We start from the raw sequence: 17,011 nt of genomic DNA on the forward strand, positions 1-17,011 counted from the left end.
ACTCTCTTCAGGGGCGGAGCAAGAACAAAAAATTAGGATAGCTTATTTGATTAGCAAGAGTCGTTGCTGTCAACTTATCAGGAATCTGCAGTTTTTATGCTTTGGTGTTTTCTTAATTGTTATGACTTTGCAAGATTTGCACTGTTGTTGCTGAAAGTTAATGATATTTTTCTTTCTTTCTGCTCCCTGCTCAAAGTAATTTGGAAGAGGACAAAAGTTCTTACAGACCAATAAAAAAGAAAGGTCAAGATTTCCTCCATGCATACAAAAAGCAGCAAAGAGCATACTTCTCAAAAAATAAATAAAAAATAGAGAGTTTATTTCATCACTTTGTTTAATCCAGACCAGACTAGCAAGATCTTAGAATTTTCCCCCCACTAGAATCTGAATGGATATATCAAACTGCACGAGTACAAAATGTATCACACTTCAAAACAAATTGAATATAAGTTTATAACACAAGAACATATTTAACAAATTCTTATAGCAAAAATTCCCAGCCTTCGCATCACCGTACAGCAAATATCCAATTGCATAAAAGACCATAATCTTGGGCCAATTTTTCTGACAATTGATGATAAGAGCAAGCCAAGCTGAAGGATCTCCATAGAAGTCCCAGAAAATCCTGACAGGCCATTTGTTAAGATGCATGTCAAAAAGAAATCAATCTAAAAGAAAATATGAAAAATCAAACTCTGTAATTACTATTTATAACACAAAATGAAAGCAAAAACTATTTGTAGTACCTTCAGCGAAAGAAGAGAATGGACACTTGTCCAGTGTTTGGTTCAGTTGATCTTCATTTCGGGAAAGTGAGAAATCTTGTGCCAATCTTCGCTCCCCTGTATCCCTTGTACACCTTTTTTTCCAGTAAAGGACATCTCCCGATCACAAGAGAAGAAAGGGAGGATGGGAGCCCCTCTTCAGGCATGGACTGGAGCTGAGGGCATCCATAGATTGTCAATTCTCTAAGAGAGGTGAGGAGTCGAAGCACCTTGAAGTCCAGAGATTTTAGTTTAGGGAGACTGCGTATTGTAAGAGATTTCAGAGTAGAGGGCAGCAGCGTCTCCTCAGGGAAGGATTCCAGATCATTGTACCTACCAAAAGTGAAGTATGAAAGAGAAGGGAGATTTTGCAAATCCCATTGCATGCGACCAGCAATGAGTTTCTTGCAACCTATAACATAAAGTGTTTGTAATTTAGAGGAAAAAACCTCAATTGGAAATGACTCAACTTCTGGACAACTCCCTAATATTTTGAAATTCACAAGGGAATGCATCCTCTCAGGCAATGACTTCAAATTCAAGTAGAAACTAAAATGAAGCTCTGTCAATTTTGGTGATCCTTCTTTGTTAAAAGATACTAAACTAGGGAACTTACTGATACTAAGAAATCCCAACTTTGGGAACAACTCTAATGGGAAGCACTCAATCTCAAGCCGCTGACATTCCCAAATCTCAAGTTTTGTTAAAGAAGGAAGGTGAGTGGACAGGGCCTTCGTTAGGCTGGGGCATCTACGTATGCAGAGCTCTTGCAGGAAAGAAGAGTCTCCTATCCAATTTGGAAATCTCATTTCCCGATAGCCATAAACGGAGAGCCTTTTTAAATTTACACGTGGCTGTAGTTTTTCAAGTACTTGTTCTTGCAAAGAATCATTCCAGCTTAATTCCAACTTCTTGAGATGCTCATTACCCTTCAAAACGACTTCCAAAGCATCTGAAGCATCAGTGACATTTTGAAGATTCCTTACACAAAGTTTTCCACGCATATGCTGAAGCTCCCCTAACTCTTCAATACCACACCCATTCTGCTTTCCCACAACAAAAATCAGTTAGTTTTCGAAGCTTTCTTGATTCATCTAGGAAAATAATTTGTATGGATCCTTACATGCATAATATTTCTTCCTTGAAAAAAATGAAGGATGGCCTGATTGAGGAGCCAGATCGTGGGAAGAGGATATGGCCTTAGATCACAGTCAAGTTCATTAACAGCTTATTACTCTTGAGAATAGTTTCAAAACCATGAAGTTGTGCCACTTCACCACAAGCTGATCTGCATCGATTGGCACTTGAAAAAGAGAATTTAACTTTATGATAGCATCAATATCTGTACAAGCTATAATGGTAGATTACTGATCAAAGGAATTCAAAAGATGATAATCCAACGTATGAGAGCAGATACAGAAGAGTTGTAATCCACGACATTTTTCGTGTTTGCAAATCAAATGTGAATGGGAAGAGTATTTCTATGTGTTCATGGATTCCAATCCGAGTTAAGATACAAAATTCCAATAAGTAACTAAAGCCCTGATCTAACTTGGATAGATCATTGATTCTTGTTGCCGCATCTGCTTGGTCATCCCTTGAGGGCTTGGCATCTCCTCTTCTGGACAGTAGCTGATGTTTGCTGTGACCAAGGAATATCTCTCCTCCAAGTGTTGAGATTTGTTTTTACAAATTTCCGGCGAGAAACAGAAGTTTGCTGTAATCAGTAATCTTAAGCAGTCTTCCAAGCTTGGCTTGTGCAATGCTTTCATTTTGACATGGTGAGACTCGAAATGAATGTGCATTTGTAAAATTGATCGTTCCTCTTCTCCTCAAGAAACTACATAGAGGAAAAAATACAGAAAAAGTGAACTCATAAGGTAAAAGAATATGATGTAAAGTTTATGATGAGCAGACTACAAAATGGAAAACAAGTTTTGGCCCCTGTACCTTCAATGGACATTGAAATCTTTTTGCAACCAAGGAAAAGAAATGAAACTGATCTGTGTTATTAAATCGAGCCTTTGAAGTTCCCATCCTTAAAAGGTAGTTCATGAAAGGTGAAACAGGCAGAACGCTGTTACATTATCAGTCCAACAATGTAGTTGTAAGAATCCTGCTGAGGAATATTGACCAAATTTGCTTATAAAGGGTTTTTTTTTTTGTCATACTAAGTTCTATGGAAATGTTGGAACTCTCAAAGACAGGGTGGAGGGATTAGAGGCATTCTTAGAAAGTGAAGGCAGGAGGCAGCTCACGAAGGCTCACCCTCCTGGAAAATACTGGCTAGAATTTATTTCAATAAGAATCAACATAAGAGAATCTTCATAGCCCCTTGTCGGAAAATCCAGTCATATCAGCATCCAGGCCATAACGCAAAAGCAACATTCATAGCATCATCTGGGGAAAGAGTTCAAAATTCAGTTATATGAACACTAATCTTAATCAAATAGCAAAGCGATTCCTCAATGAACAAAATAAACACAGTTCTACGTTATATAAGCAGATAAGATGATCATTGAGAGTTTTAGCATCTCTGAAGAAAGCAAATGGCTTTGATGCACTGTTACCTTTATGGCAGAAAAAGGACTATTTAGGATAATACCAAGCCATGCTGAAGTATCCCCACAGAAAATACTGGCAGCCCACCTAAGAAGGTAAATGTAATAAAAAAATTTGCCTGAAACACAATAATCCAGCAATCAAGTCTGGTAAACAAGGAAATGTCACAGTTCACCATATAAAATGTTCTTTGAGCAGCACATTCAATATATATATATATATAGCTGCATATAGGAATACAAGATCGAAATACAAAGTCAAGAACAAGTACAAAATAATGACCCAGCAATTTAGATCAAGGCAGACCAAGCTTACTTGAGCAGAGACAGTTTGCACTATTAGACAACTAGGAAAATTCCAACGATGCACACGAGGGTCCCTGCTTTCCTAAAATACACTCGATTTGAAGTTCAAAAGGAATATAGTTTCACATTTGAAAGTATGAAAGCATACGCAAGCTTCCTTCTCCTCGTTGCTCTTTTGGACCAGAACCCCTTCCGAGACATGCCAAGCTTTGCAAAATTAAAAGTATATATGCAAGTCCTTCTGGAAGGTGCTTGGGAAGATAGTACCCAACAGAATAGAAAATAACCCTAGTCATCTGTAGATGCAATATATCAGAAAAAACCAAGTAGAGATCAGAGAAACTCTTGAACCAAATCAGAGAGTTCTGCAAATACTTTGAGTTTCAACGTTTGATGCTTAAATCAATGCAAGGATACAGAACAACGGATGATAATAACAACATCAAGAAAAATGGATGGCTATGCAAAGCAGAGTACATAGACCACTTGAACCTTTTGTGTGCTGATAAGTTGTTTTATTTCCCATTTATAGTTGTGAAGTAGTTCTTCAGACCGCCTAGAAACCCAACAAATAGGCAATGAACAAGGTGATAAAATCATTTGTGGTAAAAGTACATTGATTCTTTCAATGACAACAAAAGCAATTAAGGATTGATCTTAAGAAAATTAAATGCAAACATGATAATACAGGATGTTATGTGAATAATATGTTCTTTTCATGCATCGAGTACAAGCAATAACAATCAGTTGAATTTTCTTGGGGCCAACATTTTAGTTATCCTAGATTCATAGCCGATATTGACACTTGTAATTTGGATTGAAGAACAAAAGGATCAAAATCCTGCTTGTAAATTGCAGTAAATTAATAACAAAATGTACTCTGAAATAGTGATTAATCACTTGCTAAAAGGTAAATAACTTAAAAATAGCAATACCTCATCAAGTTGGATTAAATTGATTTTCTTCCTGATGTCATAAATTCTGGATCTCTGATGTATTTTGGGAACTTCCTCAGCTTCCCTTCACACTCCTTTTCCAGCAAAGGACATTGCCAGATAATTAGAGAAGAAATGGAGGGGGGCAGCCCCTCTTCTGGCATGGAAACCTCCATGCAGTTCATAATTATCAACTCTCTAAGATGAGGTGTTGAAGTCCCTTGTAGTTAAGAGATTTCAGATTTTTATGTGTCCTGATTTCAAGATGGGTAAGGCTTGAGGGCAGTAGCGTCTCCTCAGGGAAGCACTCCAAAACATCATTGTCTGCAATTGAAAATCTTGAAAGAACATGGAGTGATTGTAAATCCCATTGTGCGCGGCCTGCAATGAGTTTGTCGCAACCCCAAATAGCAAGTCCTTTAAGTTTGGAGGGCAAACCCCCTACTGGAAATGACTCGACTTTCGGACAATGAAATATGGACAATTTCTCAAGGGAAGGTAGAAGTGAATGCATATTCTCAGGCAATGACTTCAAATTTGAACAACTCCACAACTGAAACTCTTTCAAATTTGGGGCAAGGGGCATTCCTTTGCTGAAAGATACTAAATTAGGACAACTACCAATAGTAAGAGATTCTAATTTAGGGAACAACTCTAATGGGAAAAACTCGATCTCAAACTGCTCACATGCCCTGATATCAAGTTTGGTTAAAGAAGGAAAGTGAGTAAAGAGGGCCTTCTTCAGGTTGGGGCAGCTTCTGATGTAAAGCTCTTGGAGGAGAGGAAGAGAGGAGTTCCCAACCCAATCTGGAAATCTTGTACCTCCATACCCATTAATGGTGAGAATTTTGACATTCACAGGAGGTTGTAGCTGCTCAAGTACCTTTTCATGGACGAGTGGATTATCCATATCACAATCCCATACTAACTCCAACTTGTTGAAGCTTGGTACCTAAGCTAGCAGAAGCAGAAGACTTAGCAGTAATTCACTGCTGCATTATTTCTTTGTTTTTAGCTGAGACTATTATCTAGTGTAGGATATGTTTTTGATTTCTTTGTTAAGATTATCTAGGATAGAATTAACTTGTAATCATCTCCTTAAATAAAGGAGAAGAAGGCAGGCACGTTTCTAGTTATTGTTTTCCATTCAAATTCTGTTTCTTTCCCTTTATAAATAAAGACTTGGGATGGCAGTAACCAACAACTCAATTCTGCTCTTTGTTCTTTATATTTGATAATCAAAGCTCTGTGTTTTACTTAAGCATTTGTTCTTCTCAATCGTGAACTAAGTTCACTGTTCTTTTCTTTCATCAGTAAATGCAGGGCAGCCTTTTATAGTTCTTTACATTTCAACAATTGGTATCAGAGCTCTTTTTTGATCTTTGAAGGGATTCTTTGTGAGTGAGAAACACGAGAGTACTGTGAGGATAAAATCAAAGTTTTACTTTGAGGGCTGGTGAGTGATACACGAGAGATTGAGTGAGTTTTTTAAAGCAATGGATTCTGCAAATTTTCCAGCAAAAACACCATTGTTTGCACGGCAGAATTTTGGGGTGTGGGCTGTGAAAATGGAAACCTATCTCAAAGCTCTTGATTTATGGGAGATAGTGGAAAGTGATAGGCAACCTACTCCTCTAGGTAACAATCCCACAATTGCTCAAATGAAGTTTTTTAATGAAGAAAAGGCAAAGAGATTCAAAGCTCTTTCTTGTCTTCATAATTCAGTAAGTGAAGACATCTTCACGAGGATCATGGCATGCAAATCTGCCAAGGAAACATGGGATAAATTAAAAGCAGAGTTCCATGGTGATGAGAAATCAAGAAGGATGCAGATTCTGAATCTGAGAAGACAATTCGAAGGTCTGAAGATGAAAGAAAATGAGAGCATCAAAGATTTCTCTTCTCAAATTTCAACACTTGTGAATCAAGTAAGACTCTTGGGAGAAGATTTTCCAGATTCAAGAATTGTAGAGAAAGTTCTGGTGAGTTTGCCAGAAAAATTTGAACATAAAATTTGTTCTTTAGAAGATTCTAAAGATTTTTCTGAGATAAGCCTGCAAGAATTGGTGAATGCATTGCAAGCTGTGGAGCAAAGGCAAGCATATAGACAAGAAGGATCAAGTGAAGGAGCCCTTGTTGCAGTTTACAAGGATAAGGGTCGGGCTAAGAACATCTTCAGAAATAATCAAGAAGGAAAAAGAGAAAAAGGAAGAGACTGGAAATCTGCTAACTGGCAACAGAACAACAATAACAGTTTCATGAGGGGGAAAGAGAAGAAAGAAAGTTTTCCTGCTTGCAAATACTGTCAGAAAACCAATCATCTTGAAGCCTGGTGTTGGCTCAAGAATGCTCAATGTCGAAAATGCAAGCAATTTGGTCACATTCAAAGATTCTGCAAAAATAGAACAGAAACTGAACAACAAGCACAAGTAGCCGATTGTTCAGAAGTCAAAGAAGAACTTCTATTCATGGTCACAGTTCAGGACATATGTAATTCAGCAGAGACAAAGGACTCATCATGGCTCATTGATAGCGGCTGCACTAATCATATGACAGCAGACTTAAGCTTATTCAGAGACTTGGATAGAAGCTACTTGTCTAAAGTCAGAATTGGCAATGGAGACTGTGTGAAAGTTGAAGGAAAAGGAGCAATTGCAGTAGAAACACTGTCAGGTACAAAAATTCTTAAAAATGTTCTTTATGTACCTAAGATCAACCAAAATCTAGTTAGTGTGGGTCAATTGATTGAATCTGGATATTCAATAGTTTTTAATGATGGAGTGTGTGACATTAAAGATAGAAATGGAATGCTTTTACTGTCTGCAAAAATGATGAACCGAAGCTTTAATGTAAATTGGAGTGAAGTGTGTTTAAGTGCTAATACTTATGAGTGCAAGGAATCTGTTCTTTGGCACAAACGGCTGGGACACTTCAATTATGCTACTTTAAAAAGAATGGCTGATCAGCAGATGGCTTATGGATTGCCAAATATACAGGAGCAGCAAACTATATGTGAGGCTTGTCAGCTGGGAAAACAAACTAGAACTGTTTTTCCAGAAAATGCATACAGGGCAGTATTCTAAACTTCAACTTGTACACACAGATGTGTGTGGACCTATGCACAATGAATCATTAAATGGTTCAAAGTACTTTCTTCTGTTTATTGATGATTTTAGCAGGTATTGCTGGGTTTATTTTCTAAAATCCAAAGCTGATGTGTTTGCTGAGTTTGTTAAGTTCAAGGCAGCAGTTGAACTAGAAACAGGAAGCAAATTGAAGACTTTGAGATCTGACAATGGAGGAGAGTATACCTCTCGACAATTTGAAGCATACCTTGCTAAAGAAGGGATTAAACACCAGCTGACTGTTCCCTACACACCACAGCAGAATGGTGTAAGTGAAAGAAGAAACCGAACATTGATGGAGATGGCTAGATGCTTGCTCTATGAGAAGAAGTTGCCATTGAATTTCTGGGCAGAAGCAGTAAAACACAGCAGCATACCTTATAAACCGAATGGCTTCAAGAGTTTTTGGCAGATAAAACTCCTTATGAACTCTGGTATGATTTTAAACCCAGTATTGATCATTTAAAAGTATTTGGAAGTATCTGTTATGTTCTGAAACCTGAAGTCAGAAGAAGGAAACTTGATCAAAAGGCTGATATAGGGATTCTTATAGGCTATAGTACAAATTCTAAAGCTTATAAAATCTATGATTTGAATGTTAACAAAAGTGGTGGTTGCTAGAGATGTCAAAGTTGTAGAAAATGCAGCTTGGAACTGGAAAAATTCATCAAATGCAGGATCAAACCAGATGCAACAAGATGACCTGGATGCTACAAACATGACTGATCAACAAACAGATGTTGCTGGGAATATTGAGCAACAAGATGAGTTGGATGCTGCAGAAAATAGTGATGATCAACCAGTAAGAGGAACAAGAACTCTATCAGATATCTATAGCAGGTGCAATGTAGCTGAGGCAGAACCAGTAAATGTTGAAGAAGCTATGAACTCTCAAGTTTGGATAGCAGCAGCAATGAAGGAGGAGCTTGCAATGATAGACAAGAATCAAACATGGATGCTAGTTGACAGACCAGCTCATAAGAAGGTGATTGGAGTGAAATGGATTTTCAAAACAAAAGTAAATGCAGATGGAAAGATCAACAAGCATAAGGCCAGACTTGTAGTGAAAGGATATTCACAAGAGGCAGGGATCGACTTCACAGAAACTTTTGCTCCAGTTTCCAGACATGAAACAATGAAACTCCTGCTTGCTCTAGCAGCACACAAAACGGTTGGTATATATTTCAATTGGATGTTAAATCTGCATTTTTGAATGGGGTGCTAGATGAAGAGATTTATGTTGAGCAGCCTGCTGGTTTTGAAAAATCTAATTCAACAAACAAGGTTTATTTACTGAAGAAAGCATTGTATGGATTGAAACAAGCTCCTAGAACTTGGTATAGCAGGTTGGATAATCATCTCTTAAGCTTGGGATTTAACAGGAGCATGAATGAGGTAACTTTATATGTGAAGCATGCTGCTGGACATAAACTAATTGTATCAGTTTATGTTGATGATTTACTAATCATAGGGGATAAGGAGCAGCTTGTAGAGGAATTCAAAACCAATATGAAAGACATGTTTGAGATGAATGAACTTGGTTTGTTGACTTATTTTTTAGGAATGGAAGTAACTCAAACTGATCAAGGTTATTTTCTTTGTCAACAACGTTTTTCTTTGAAAATACTGGACAGTTTTGCAATGAACAATTGCAAGCCAGTAAGCACTCCTATGATACAGGGGCAGAAACTAATGAAAGAGGATGGCTCACCAAAAGCTGATGGGAAAATCTACAGGAGTCTAATTGGGAATTTGCTGTATTTAGCAGCCACACGTCCTGACATTCAATTTGCTGTGAATTATCTTTCCAGGTTCATGCAAGAGCCAAGTCAAAATCACTTTGTGGCAGCTAAGAGAGTATTAAGATATCTAAGAGGGACTGCAGGTTTTGGCATACACTTTGTGAAGTCCAGCTCAATTAATCTTGTTGGTTTTTCAGACAGTGATTGGGGAGGAAGTGATGAAGGAATGATGAGCACATCAGGCTACTGTTTTGGTGTGGGAAAGAGTATGTTTTGCTGGAATTCAAAGAAACAATCGGTGGTGGCACATTCTACTGCAGAAGCCGAATATATAGCTGCTTATGTAGCAGCAAAACAACTGATATGGCTGAGGAAGATGCTAAGTGACTTAGACTGCAATCAACACAATCCCACAACATTGTTTTGTGACAATACATCAGCTATAGCCATTTCTAAAAACTCTGTCTTCCATGATAAAACCAAGCACATGAAGATCAAGTTTCATGCAATCAGGCAGTTTCAACAAGAAGGAGAACTGGAACTGTGCTACTGCACTTCTGAAGATCAACTAGCAGATTTTTTCACCAAACCGTTGGGTAAAACCAGGTTTGAAGATCTAAGGGCAAGAATTGGAATGACTAGCTTTGGAACCAAGGAGGAGTGTTGAAGCTTGGTACCTAAGCTAGCAGAAGCAGAAGACTTAGCAGTAATTCACTGCTGCATTATTTCTTTGTTTTTAGCTGAGACTATTATCTAGTGTAGGATATGTTTTTGATTTCTTTGTTAAGATTATCTAGGATAGAATTAACTTGTAATCATCTCCTTAAATAAAGGAGAAGAAGGCAGGCACGTTTCTAGTTATTGTTTTCCATTCAAATTCTGTTTCTTTCCCTTTATAAATAAAGACTTGGGATGGCAGTAACCAACAACTCAATTCTGCTCTTTGTTCTTTATATTTGATAATCAAAGCTCTGTGTTTTACTTAAGCATTTGTTCTTCTCAATCGTGAACTAAGTTCACTGTTCTTTTCTTTCATCAGTAAATGCAGGGCAGCCTTTTATAGTTCTTTACATTTCAACACAACTTCTCAAGATGTTCTTTACCCTTCAAATTCGCTTCAAAAGAATCTCGAGCATCTGTGACATTTTGAAGATTCCAAATAGAAAGATCACCAGATAGATGCTGAAGCTTTCCCAACTCTTTAATGTTAGAGCCACTTTGTTTTCCGATAAAGAAATCAGTTAATTTTCGAAGCTTTGTTAGTTTCCCCATTTGCAGTGGCATCTCTGGCAATTTTGTGTGTTGAAGATCAAGATGACGCAAGTTGATCAAGCTTCTCATGTTAGCTGGCAACTCAACAAGCTTAACACAAAAGTGCAAGTTCAAAATTTCCAAATTATACAGACTGCACATTGATTCAGGGAGCCTTGTAATCTTTGTACGAGAGAGATCAAGATACCGTAAATGCTTCAAGTTGCAAATTGAATTAGGCAACACAGATATATCATGAAAGGGGTGCAAAGATAGCACTCTGAGGCACTTGAGTGCAGGCAATAAATTACATATTACCTCAACTTGTTGTATCATGTGTTGAGGCCAACCATTGGGACATAGCAAGGTGCGCAGCAATTGGGGGTTCTTGATCGCCTTGAATGTCTGATAAGAGTCATCTTTTGTTGCTCTGTATGATAAATGGCGAGTCCTTTCAGTAGTCTTGCTTGAATCATCACCTTCTAGCCTGAAGCAAAAATCTCCGGATGCAAATCTAGCTAAATCATTAATGAGGTCATGCATTATGAATAATGATGAACTGAGACTTGATTGCTGAAAAAATGACCTTGCCACAAGCTCATTGAAGTACTCATAGCCTATTTCTTCCATCTCATTATTTCTTCTGGGTTCCACCAAAAAGCCTTCTGCCATCCATAAAAGGACTATCTCCTCCCTTGTGAATTTATAACCCTTCGGAATTATCGCGCAGTAAGAAAAGCATCGTTTTAAATGAGATGGGAGATAATGATAACTCAGCCGCAGAGGTGACAGAATGTTGTCATTTGGCAATTCCCAAAAATTGCTCTTTAATATCTTCATCCACTCATTCATAGCTCTTTTGGAGCACAGGAGACTCCCAAGTGTTTTTGCAGCCAAAGGCAGGCCGTTGCACTTCCTCGCTATCTGTCTGCCAATTAATTCCAGCTCTGGATGGGCAGTGAAATCTCCACCATCAAATGCATATTTTGACAACACCAGCCAACAATCATCGTCAGATAACTTCTTTAAATGATGAGTTGAAACAGAAGAAATGATTGATGCTACGTTTTCATTGCGCGTTGTAACGATAATTTTACTTCCCTGTCTCACGGACATGAAAGGTTTCAGTAAAAATTCCCACTGAGATTGGTTATCGCTCCAAACATCGTCTAGAACAAGCGATAGTTTGTTCCCTGACAATTTCTTCTCTAGCTCGCAATGGAGTTGATCTTCAGTCATGTTGTCACAGTTCATCGAACCAACCCCCTTCAGAATATCTTTTGTTACTTTGAGAACATCGAATTCTTCCGAAACATAAACCCAGGCTTTTAGATCAAACGAGCTCTTCTGGCTTCTGTCGTTGGAAACAACAATTTCTTTATAGAGAAGCTGAGCAAGGGTGGTTTTACCAACCCCTCCCATACCCACTATCGAAATCACATCTAGGTGCCTGCCTTTTGTATCATCTGATAGCAGCAACTTCATTATGGCCTCTTTTTCAGCATCCCTTCCATAAACTCCAGATTCATCTATCAGAGAAGAAGTCGGTGTTATCCGCGACGATGGTTTCTCCCCAATGCGCTCTATCAGACCAAGAACATCCTTTTGTCCCACTAACTCTTCTAAACTTCGAAGGATCTTTGCCAACTCTATTTGCACCTCTCTCACCCCCTTTCTACATGGATTAAGAGAAGCGAGAAAACTTCGAAGCTGATCCGTGCAGGTCTGACTTCGAGATTCACCTTCCAACTTCAACCGCAAAACTTTATAAGCAATCTCATCCAAGAAGTCATCAGCTTGATAGACAGCATCCTTAAGCTCATCAAGCCACTCTTTCACAGCTGCATCAGTGATCTGCTTCTCCTCTGCGTCATTGAGCAGTTTACTAACAGACCTCATCCTTGCCTTCAACTTCTTCAATTCTTCATCATCGATTTTTTGGCTCTTGAAGAAATCCCTAACCGCAGGAGAAACTATCCTCTCCATCAAAACTTCAAGGACTGCAGCAAGAATTGATTCTCCAATCACTGCGAGAGCCATTTCCCCTGTTCACAAATCTTTACAAATAATAAATATTCAGCGAAGCCAAATGAACCAGAAAGAACAAGTGCACAAGATTATGCAGCAGGCATTCGAATCAAGACATCAATCAACTCAATCCTTATTTTCATTAAAATTATTCAACTTCATGATATTTCGTTAAATAACTCATCAAAATAAAAAGATTAAGGCTATGTAACATCAATTCACATAATTCATACTTCCAAAAAATCAAATATCCTAAAGAACCAAAAAAATAAATTGAAATACCCCAAACCCAGAACACGAAAATCCTTATTATTAATATATACATAGCTGCAGAAAAGAAAGAAAAATTGGGATGAAAAAAATTCAAGAACAAGGAGAAAAGATTGCGCCAATAAAGGAAGTCAAGGAAACAGAGCTTATTTTTTTTCTTTTTTTCTTTTTACAGAGCTTACTTGAGCCGACAGCATGCAGCAGTATTTAGGTGACAATGAAAGAAAATTCCAAGGATGAGTGATGAAACGAATTCTGATTTAATCAAGTCAAGTCAGTTGGTGTGAAGCTCAGAGATTAGGCAATTTCGGACATGAAAGCAGAAAAAGATGACAATAACGGTCGATGTCAGTTTCTGTAGCTGTATGCCAGCCAAAAGATATAGAGAAGAAAAGGTCAATCATCCCTGTACTTTTTGAAATGTTTTGGTTGGGTCCCTCTACTGTTCTGTGGTTTAATTTAGTCCTTGTATATTATGTAATATCTGTGATTTGGTCCTTCTGTAAAAGTTTACCTTTGTATTGTATCTGGGAAAAAAACAGGGAGGAATGAAAATGAGAAGAATAAAAGTGCGAGGAAGGAAAATATTAGAAAAGAAAATGATTTTCCTAACTGAGTTTGGAAGGGGTAAATTTGGAAGGAAGGAAAATGGAGGGGTTTTGTAAAATTACAATTTTACCCTTTCACTTTTTTTCTTTTGGTCTAGAAAGTTTTGCGAAATTCTTTTAAATAAGAAAATTGTGATTTGAATGGGAGTAACTTTATGATAAAAGGAGAGAGAGAAGAAAAGAGTCGTTTCATATAATAAGCCTTTTTTCTCTTGATAATTAATATATATATTGTTAGAATATTTATTTAAAATAATAATTAATAATAGAATTTTTTTAATTATTAAATTTTATTGACTTATCTATTTTAATGGTACATAAAATTTAAAAGGTTAACATTAATATAATTGATGAGCTAACGTTTATGATTAAATTAATTTATTATATTTAGTTATTTTAAATATATTTAGTAATTAATGTATTTATTGAGTGTGTGTGTGTATGACATGTTTTTAGGATAATAATATATAATCTTTTTTTATCATCAAAACTTTTAAAAATACTTTTGTATTTTTGTCAATTATAAATCTCAACACATAATTTAACATCTTTTTTTATATATATATTCCTCTCAAATTTTATTGCATTTCCTTTTTCATACTTTATTAATTTAAGTTAGAAAATGGTGATTTAATGGTTCGGAGATTTTTTTCTACATTAAAAAATTATGTATCTTGAAAAATAAGCATATTATATATAAAATTAATATAAGGGGATGTTTTCTATTTAAAGATAACACTTCTTATAAACCTTTATTCTTTTCATATTTACTTTTAGTTTTTATTTTTATTATTGATTTTGGCTATTAATTTAAATATTAAAAAGGAAACAACATTCTTAATTGTATTTATTTTTTCTAACTCTTTCAAATATCTTTAATTTTCCTAATATATATATATATATATATATATTGGAGTGAAAAAATATGATTTTGTTGTGAATGAGAACAGTCATACAAATAAGGGTAAAAATGTATTTCTAATCACTTTTATTTATATACGCAGCAATGTCTTCGCTCCCTTCATCTGGAGAGACCAATCACCACTACATATTCCTCGTAATTCTCAAATATTAGAATTAGAGATCACATATAGAATTTTTATATATTCATTATTTATTGGATAAAATATTTAAATATCTATAAACTATTTATAAAATTTTGAATATTCACATGAGTATTTATTACTTCTGAGTGGGACATGTTGCCTACCCCCCTTGAAGTACGGAGCACAAGGGAGTATGATTCTTGTCACAACACGCAGTGAAAGTGAAAGTGATTATGTTATTATTAAGGTAAATTTTATAGTTTTGATTTGAAAAGAATTATTTTGTTAAGTAAAAATTAATTTAATTTGTTTAGTTAAAATATTATTTTTCAAATTAAAGTTATAAAATAATCATATATATATATATATTTGATGGTTTTTAATTTAAATATTGTAAATTTAACTATTATTATTACATCATGAAATAAATAATACTTATATAAAATATTTTTTATTGTTTCCTTAAATTATCTATAATTCCATCATGTACGAAATACATCCGACAAGAACTATAGTTTTCTTGGTTTCTTAAGCGCACAACAACATCAGGAACAAAATTCATATAGCAATCAAATTCTACAAATGCTACGTCATCAAGCGATTTCCATCTAATTTTTTAAATAAAACACAATTAAAAATAAAAATAAAAATTGATTTTTTTAATTGAATCGGACCCGGTTCAATGCATTTAGTTTTGGACCGGACCCTATCCGGTCGGAACAATGGAGAGTGACTCCATTGTTAACGTAATTCACTCTCCACTATCCGCAGGATGCGGGGAAGCAGCTCTTGACTGCTTTCTGCAAACCTATGGTTCAAACCCATTTTATATGGGTCCCACACCAACAATAAAGTGTGTTTTAGCAAACATGTGGTCTTATGTATTACTAGATAAGCATTTTCAAAGAAGAAAAAAAATTGAGACTCGGTTGATTTACTTGAATGAGTTTAGAAATTTCATGTAATTTTAATAAAATAAATTAAAAAATACAAGGACAAGAAAAAAAAACTAACAAAGAAAAAAAAGACTCAAGTCCATCCAAGTCACCATGTCAAATCTAAGACTTGATCGTGATATTAGAGCAACCCTGTCGAAAGAAATTAAATAAATTAATAAACCTCAATATCAAATAACTCAATGTTAAAGGAAAAAAATAAAAATAAAATTAATTTTTCTAAAAAAAACAATGGGAAAAAATGATATAAGTCAAAAAGGGTTAACACGTTGACCCCATAGAAGATAAAAAAAAAACATAAAGACCAATTTTCTATAAATCAAACATTGAATGATAAGATGGGAAAAAGAATCAAATTTAAATCTAAAAAATAAAAAATCAAAGTCAATCTGTGTTAATATTTGAAACTAGTGATCTTAGTCACGAGCTCAAGAGTCAAGACTAATTTTATAGAAGATAAACTCTAAAAAATAATGAAGTTAAATTCTTCTTCACAAATAATGAGGGATAAAATTTGAAAAAAAAAATGGCAACTAAAAAATGATATAAAAATAAAACAAATAGTAATAAAAAAATTAATTGAATTTGACATTAAAATAAATGGAAATCAAGTGTTGATGGATGGAATTAAAAAAAATCAGTTAGAAAAAAAATAGTAATTAAAAGAATAATGATAAATGTTGATGTAAAAATTAAATAATGAAAGATAAAATTAAAGAAAAAAAAATATAAAAGATAAAAAAATAACAATAAAAAAAATTAAATTGTTTAAAAAAATAAAAGGAAACTTTTGTATTTGAGGAGAGGAGAAAGAAAATAAGATGGAGAAAAAAGAACAAAAAAAAGAAGGTGAAGAAGAAAATCATCTATGGACTTGTGCCCCACCATCAGACAGCCCTTGATGCTCTGCTCTGAACACCACAATGAAAGGCAGTTTCTGGCCGGCAAAGGACCCCGCAAGTGCTTCCCAATAGCATTTTAGTAATAAACTCATTCAAAACTATTAATTTTGCCCCAAATGCAACATATTATACACTTAAAAAAAATAATCAGAGTTAGTATAATTTTGCCCCAAACTATTAAATGCAACATATTACAGTTCAATGAACTCAGGGTCTCATTAGGGGAATAGCTTATCAACAAACATCCCTTCTTCAAACACTACAACTTTCCACAGGGGAGGCTCATACCTAGTGAAGGTGAGCACTCTCAGTTTAGGATGCACCAACCCATATGTGACTTTCCCAGCTTTGACGGGGAAGATGCCCATAAATGAATGTATAGATGCAATTAATATTTTTATCTTGAAAAGATTGGAGAGTCTGAAAATCTCCCTTGATGGAATATCATTACATTGAAAGGTTATGTAGAAGCTTTGGGAGCTAGATAAGCGCTTCCAATTCGCTGCTATTGGTTTTT

The 17,011-nt window shown here is 35.5% G+C and overlaps 3 protein-coding genes across 8 annotated transcripts; all 3 read right to left on the reverse strand.

Moving 5' to 3' along the window:
• Positions 1-383: 383 nt before the first annotated feature.
• LOC118054296 (putative disease resistance RPP13-like protein 1) lies at positions 384-7,545 on the reverse strand. Of its 5 annotated transcripts, none has more exons than XM_073407938.1 (7): positions 4,567-7,545; positions 3,642-3,927; positions 3,335-3,413; positions 2,715-3,164; positions 1,888-2,604; positions 747-1,807; positions 384-625 (listed from the first exon to the last, which is right to left on the reverse strand). In XM_073407938.1, the coding sequence occupies exons 5-6, from the start codon at positions 1,891-1,893 to the stop codon at positions 800-802; spliced, it is 1,014 nt and encodes a 337-aa protein (XP_073264039.1). In that variant the 5' UTR covers positions 1,894-2,604; positions 2,715-3,164; positions 3,335-3,413; positions 3,642-3,927; positions 4,567-7,545; the 3' UTR covers positions 384-625; positions 747-799. The 5 variants fall into 5 exon arrangements, with proteins under 5 accessions (XP_073264039.1, XP_073264038.1, XP_073264040.1 ...); XM_073407937.1 differs by having other exon boundaries at positions 3,642-4,187; XM_073407939.1 differs by lacking the exon at positions 3,642-3,927 and adding an exon at positions 4,124-4,187 and having other exon boundaries at positions 4,567-7,544.
• Positions 4,757-5,476, reverse strand: LOC118054603 (putative disease resistance protein At3g14460). Its single transcript, XM_035066237.2, has one exon. The coding sequence runs from the start codon at positions 5,474-5,476 to the stop codon at positions 4,757-4,759; it is 720 nt and encodes a 239-aa protein (XP_034922128.2).
• A 2,485-nt stretch (positions 7,546-10,030) lies between the features above and the next one.
• On the reverse strand, positions 10,031-13,330 carry LOC140955368 (putative disease resistance RPP13-like protein 1). Of its 2 annotated transcripts, none has more exons than XM_073407935.1 (2): positions 11,271-13,158; positions 10,031-11,171 (listed from the first exon to the last, which is right to left on the reverse strand). In XM_073407935.1, exons 1-2 carry the CDS (start codon positions 12,722-12,724, stop codon positions 10,508-10,510), a joined length of 2,118 nt encoding a protein of 705 aa, XP_073264036.1. In that variant the 5' UTR covers positions 12,725-13,158; the 3' UTR covers positions 10,031-10,507. The 2 variants fall into 2 exon arrangements, with proteins under 2 accessions (XP_073264036.1, XP_073264035.1); XM_073407934.1 differs by adding an exon at positions 13,165-13,330 and having other exon boundaries at positions 10,035-12,741.
• Positions 13,331-17,011: the final 3,681 nt, after the last annotated feature.

Source organism: Populus alba, chromosome 3, assembly GCF_005239225.2.
Source record: "Populus alba chromosome 3, ASM523922v2, whole genome shotgun sequence".
Taxonomy (NCBI): domain Eukaryota; kingdom Viridiplantae; phylum Streptophyta; class Magnoliopsida; order Malpighiales; family Salicaceae; genus Populus; species Populus alba.

Coding starts and splice junctions, on each gene's coding strand:
- LOC118054603 (XM_035066237.2), bottom strand. CDS start 5,476: ATGGATAATCCACTCGTCCATGAAAAGGTACTTGAGCAGCTACAACCT.
- LOC140955368 (XM_073407934.1), bottom strand. CDS start 12,724: ATGGCTCTCGCAGTGATTGGAGAATCAATTCTTGCTGCAGTCCTTGAA.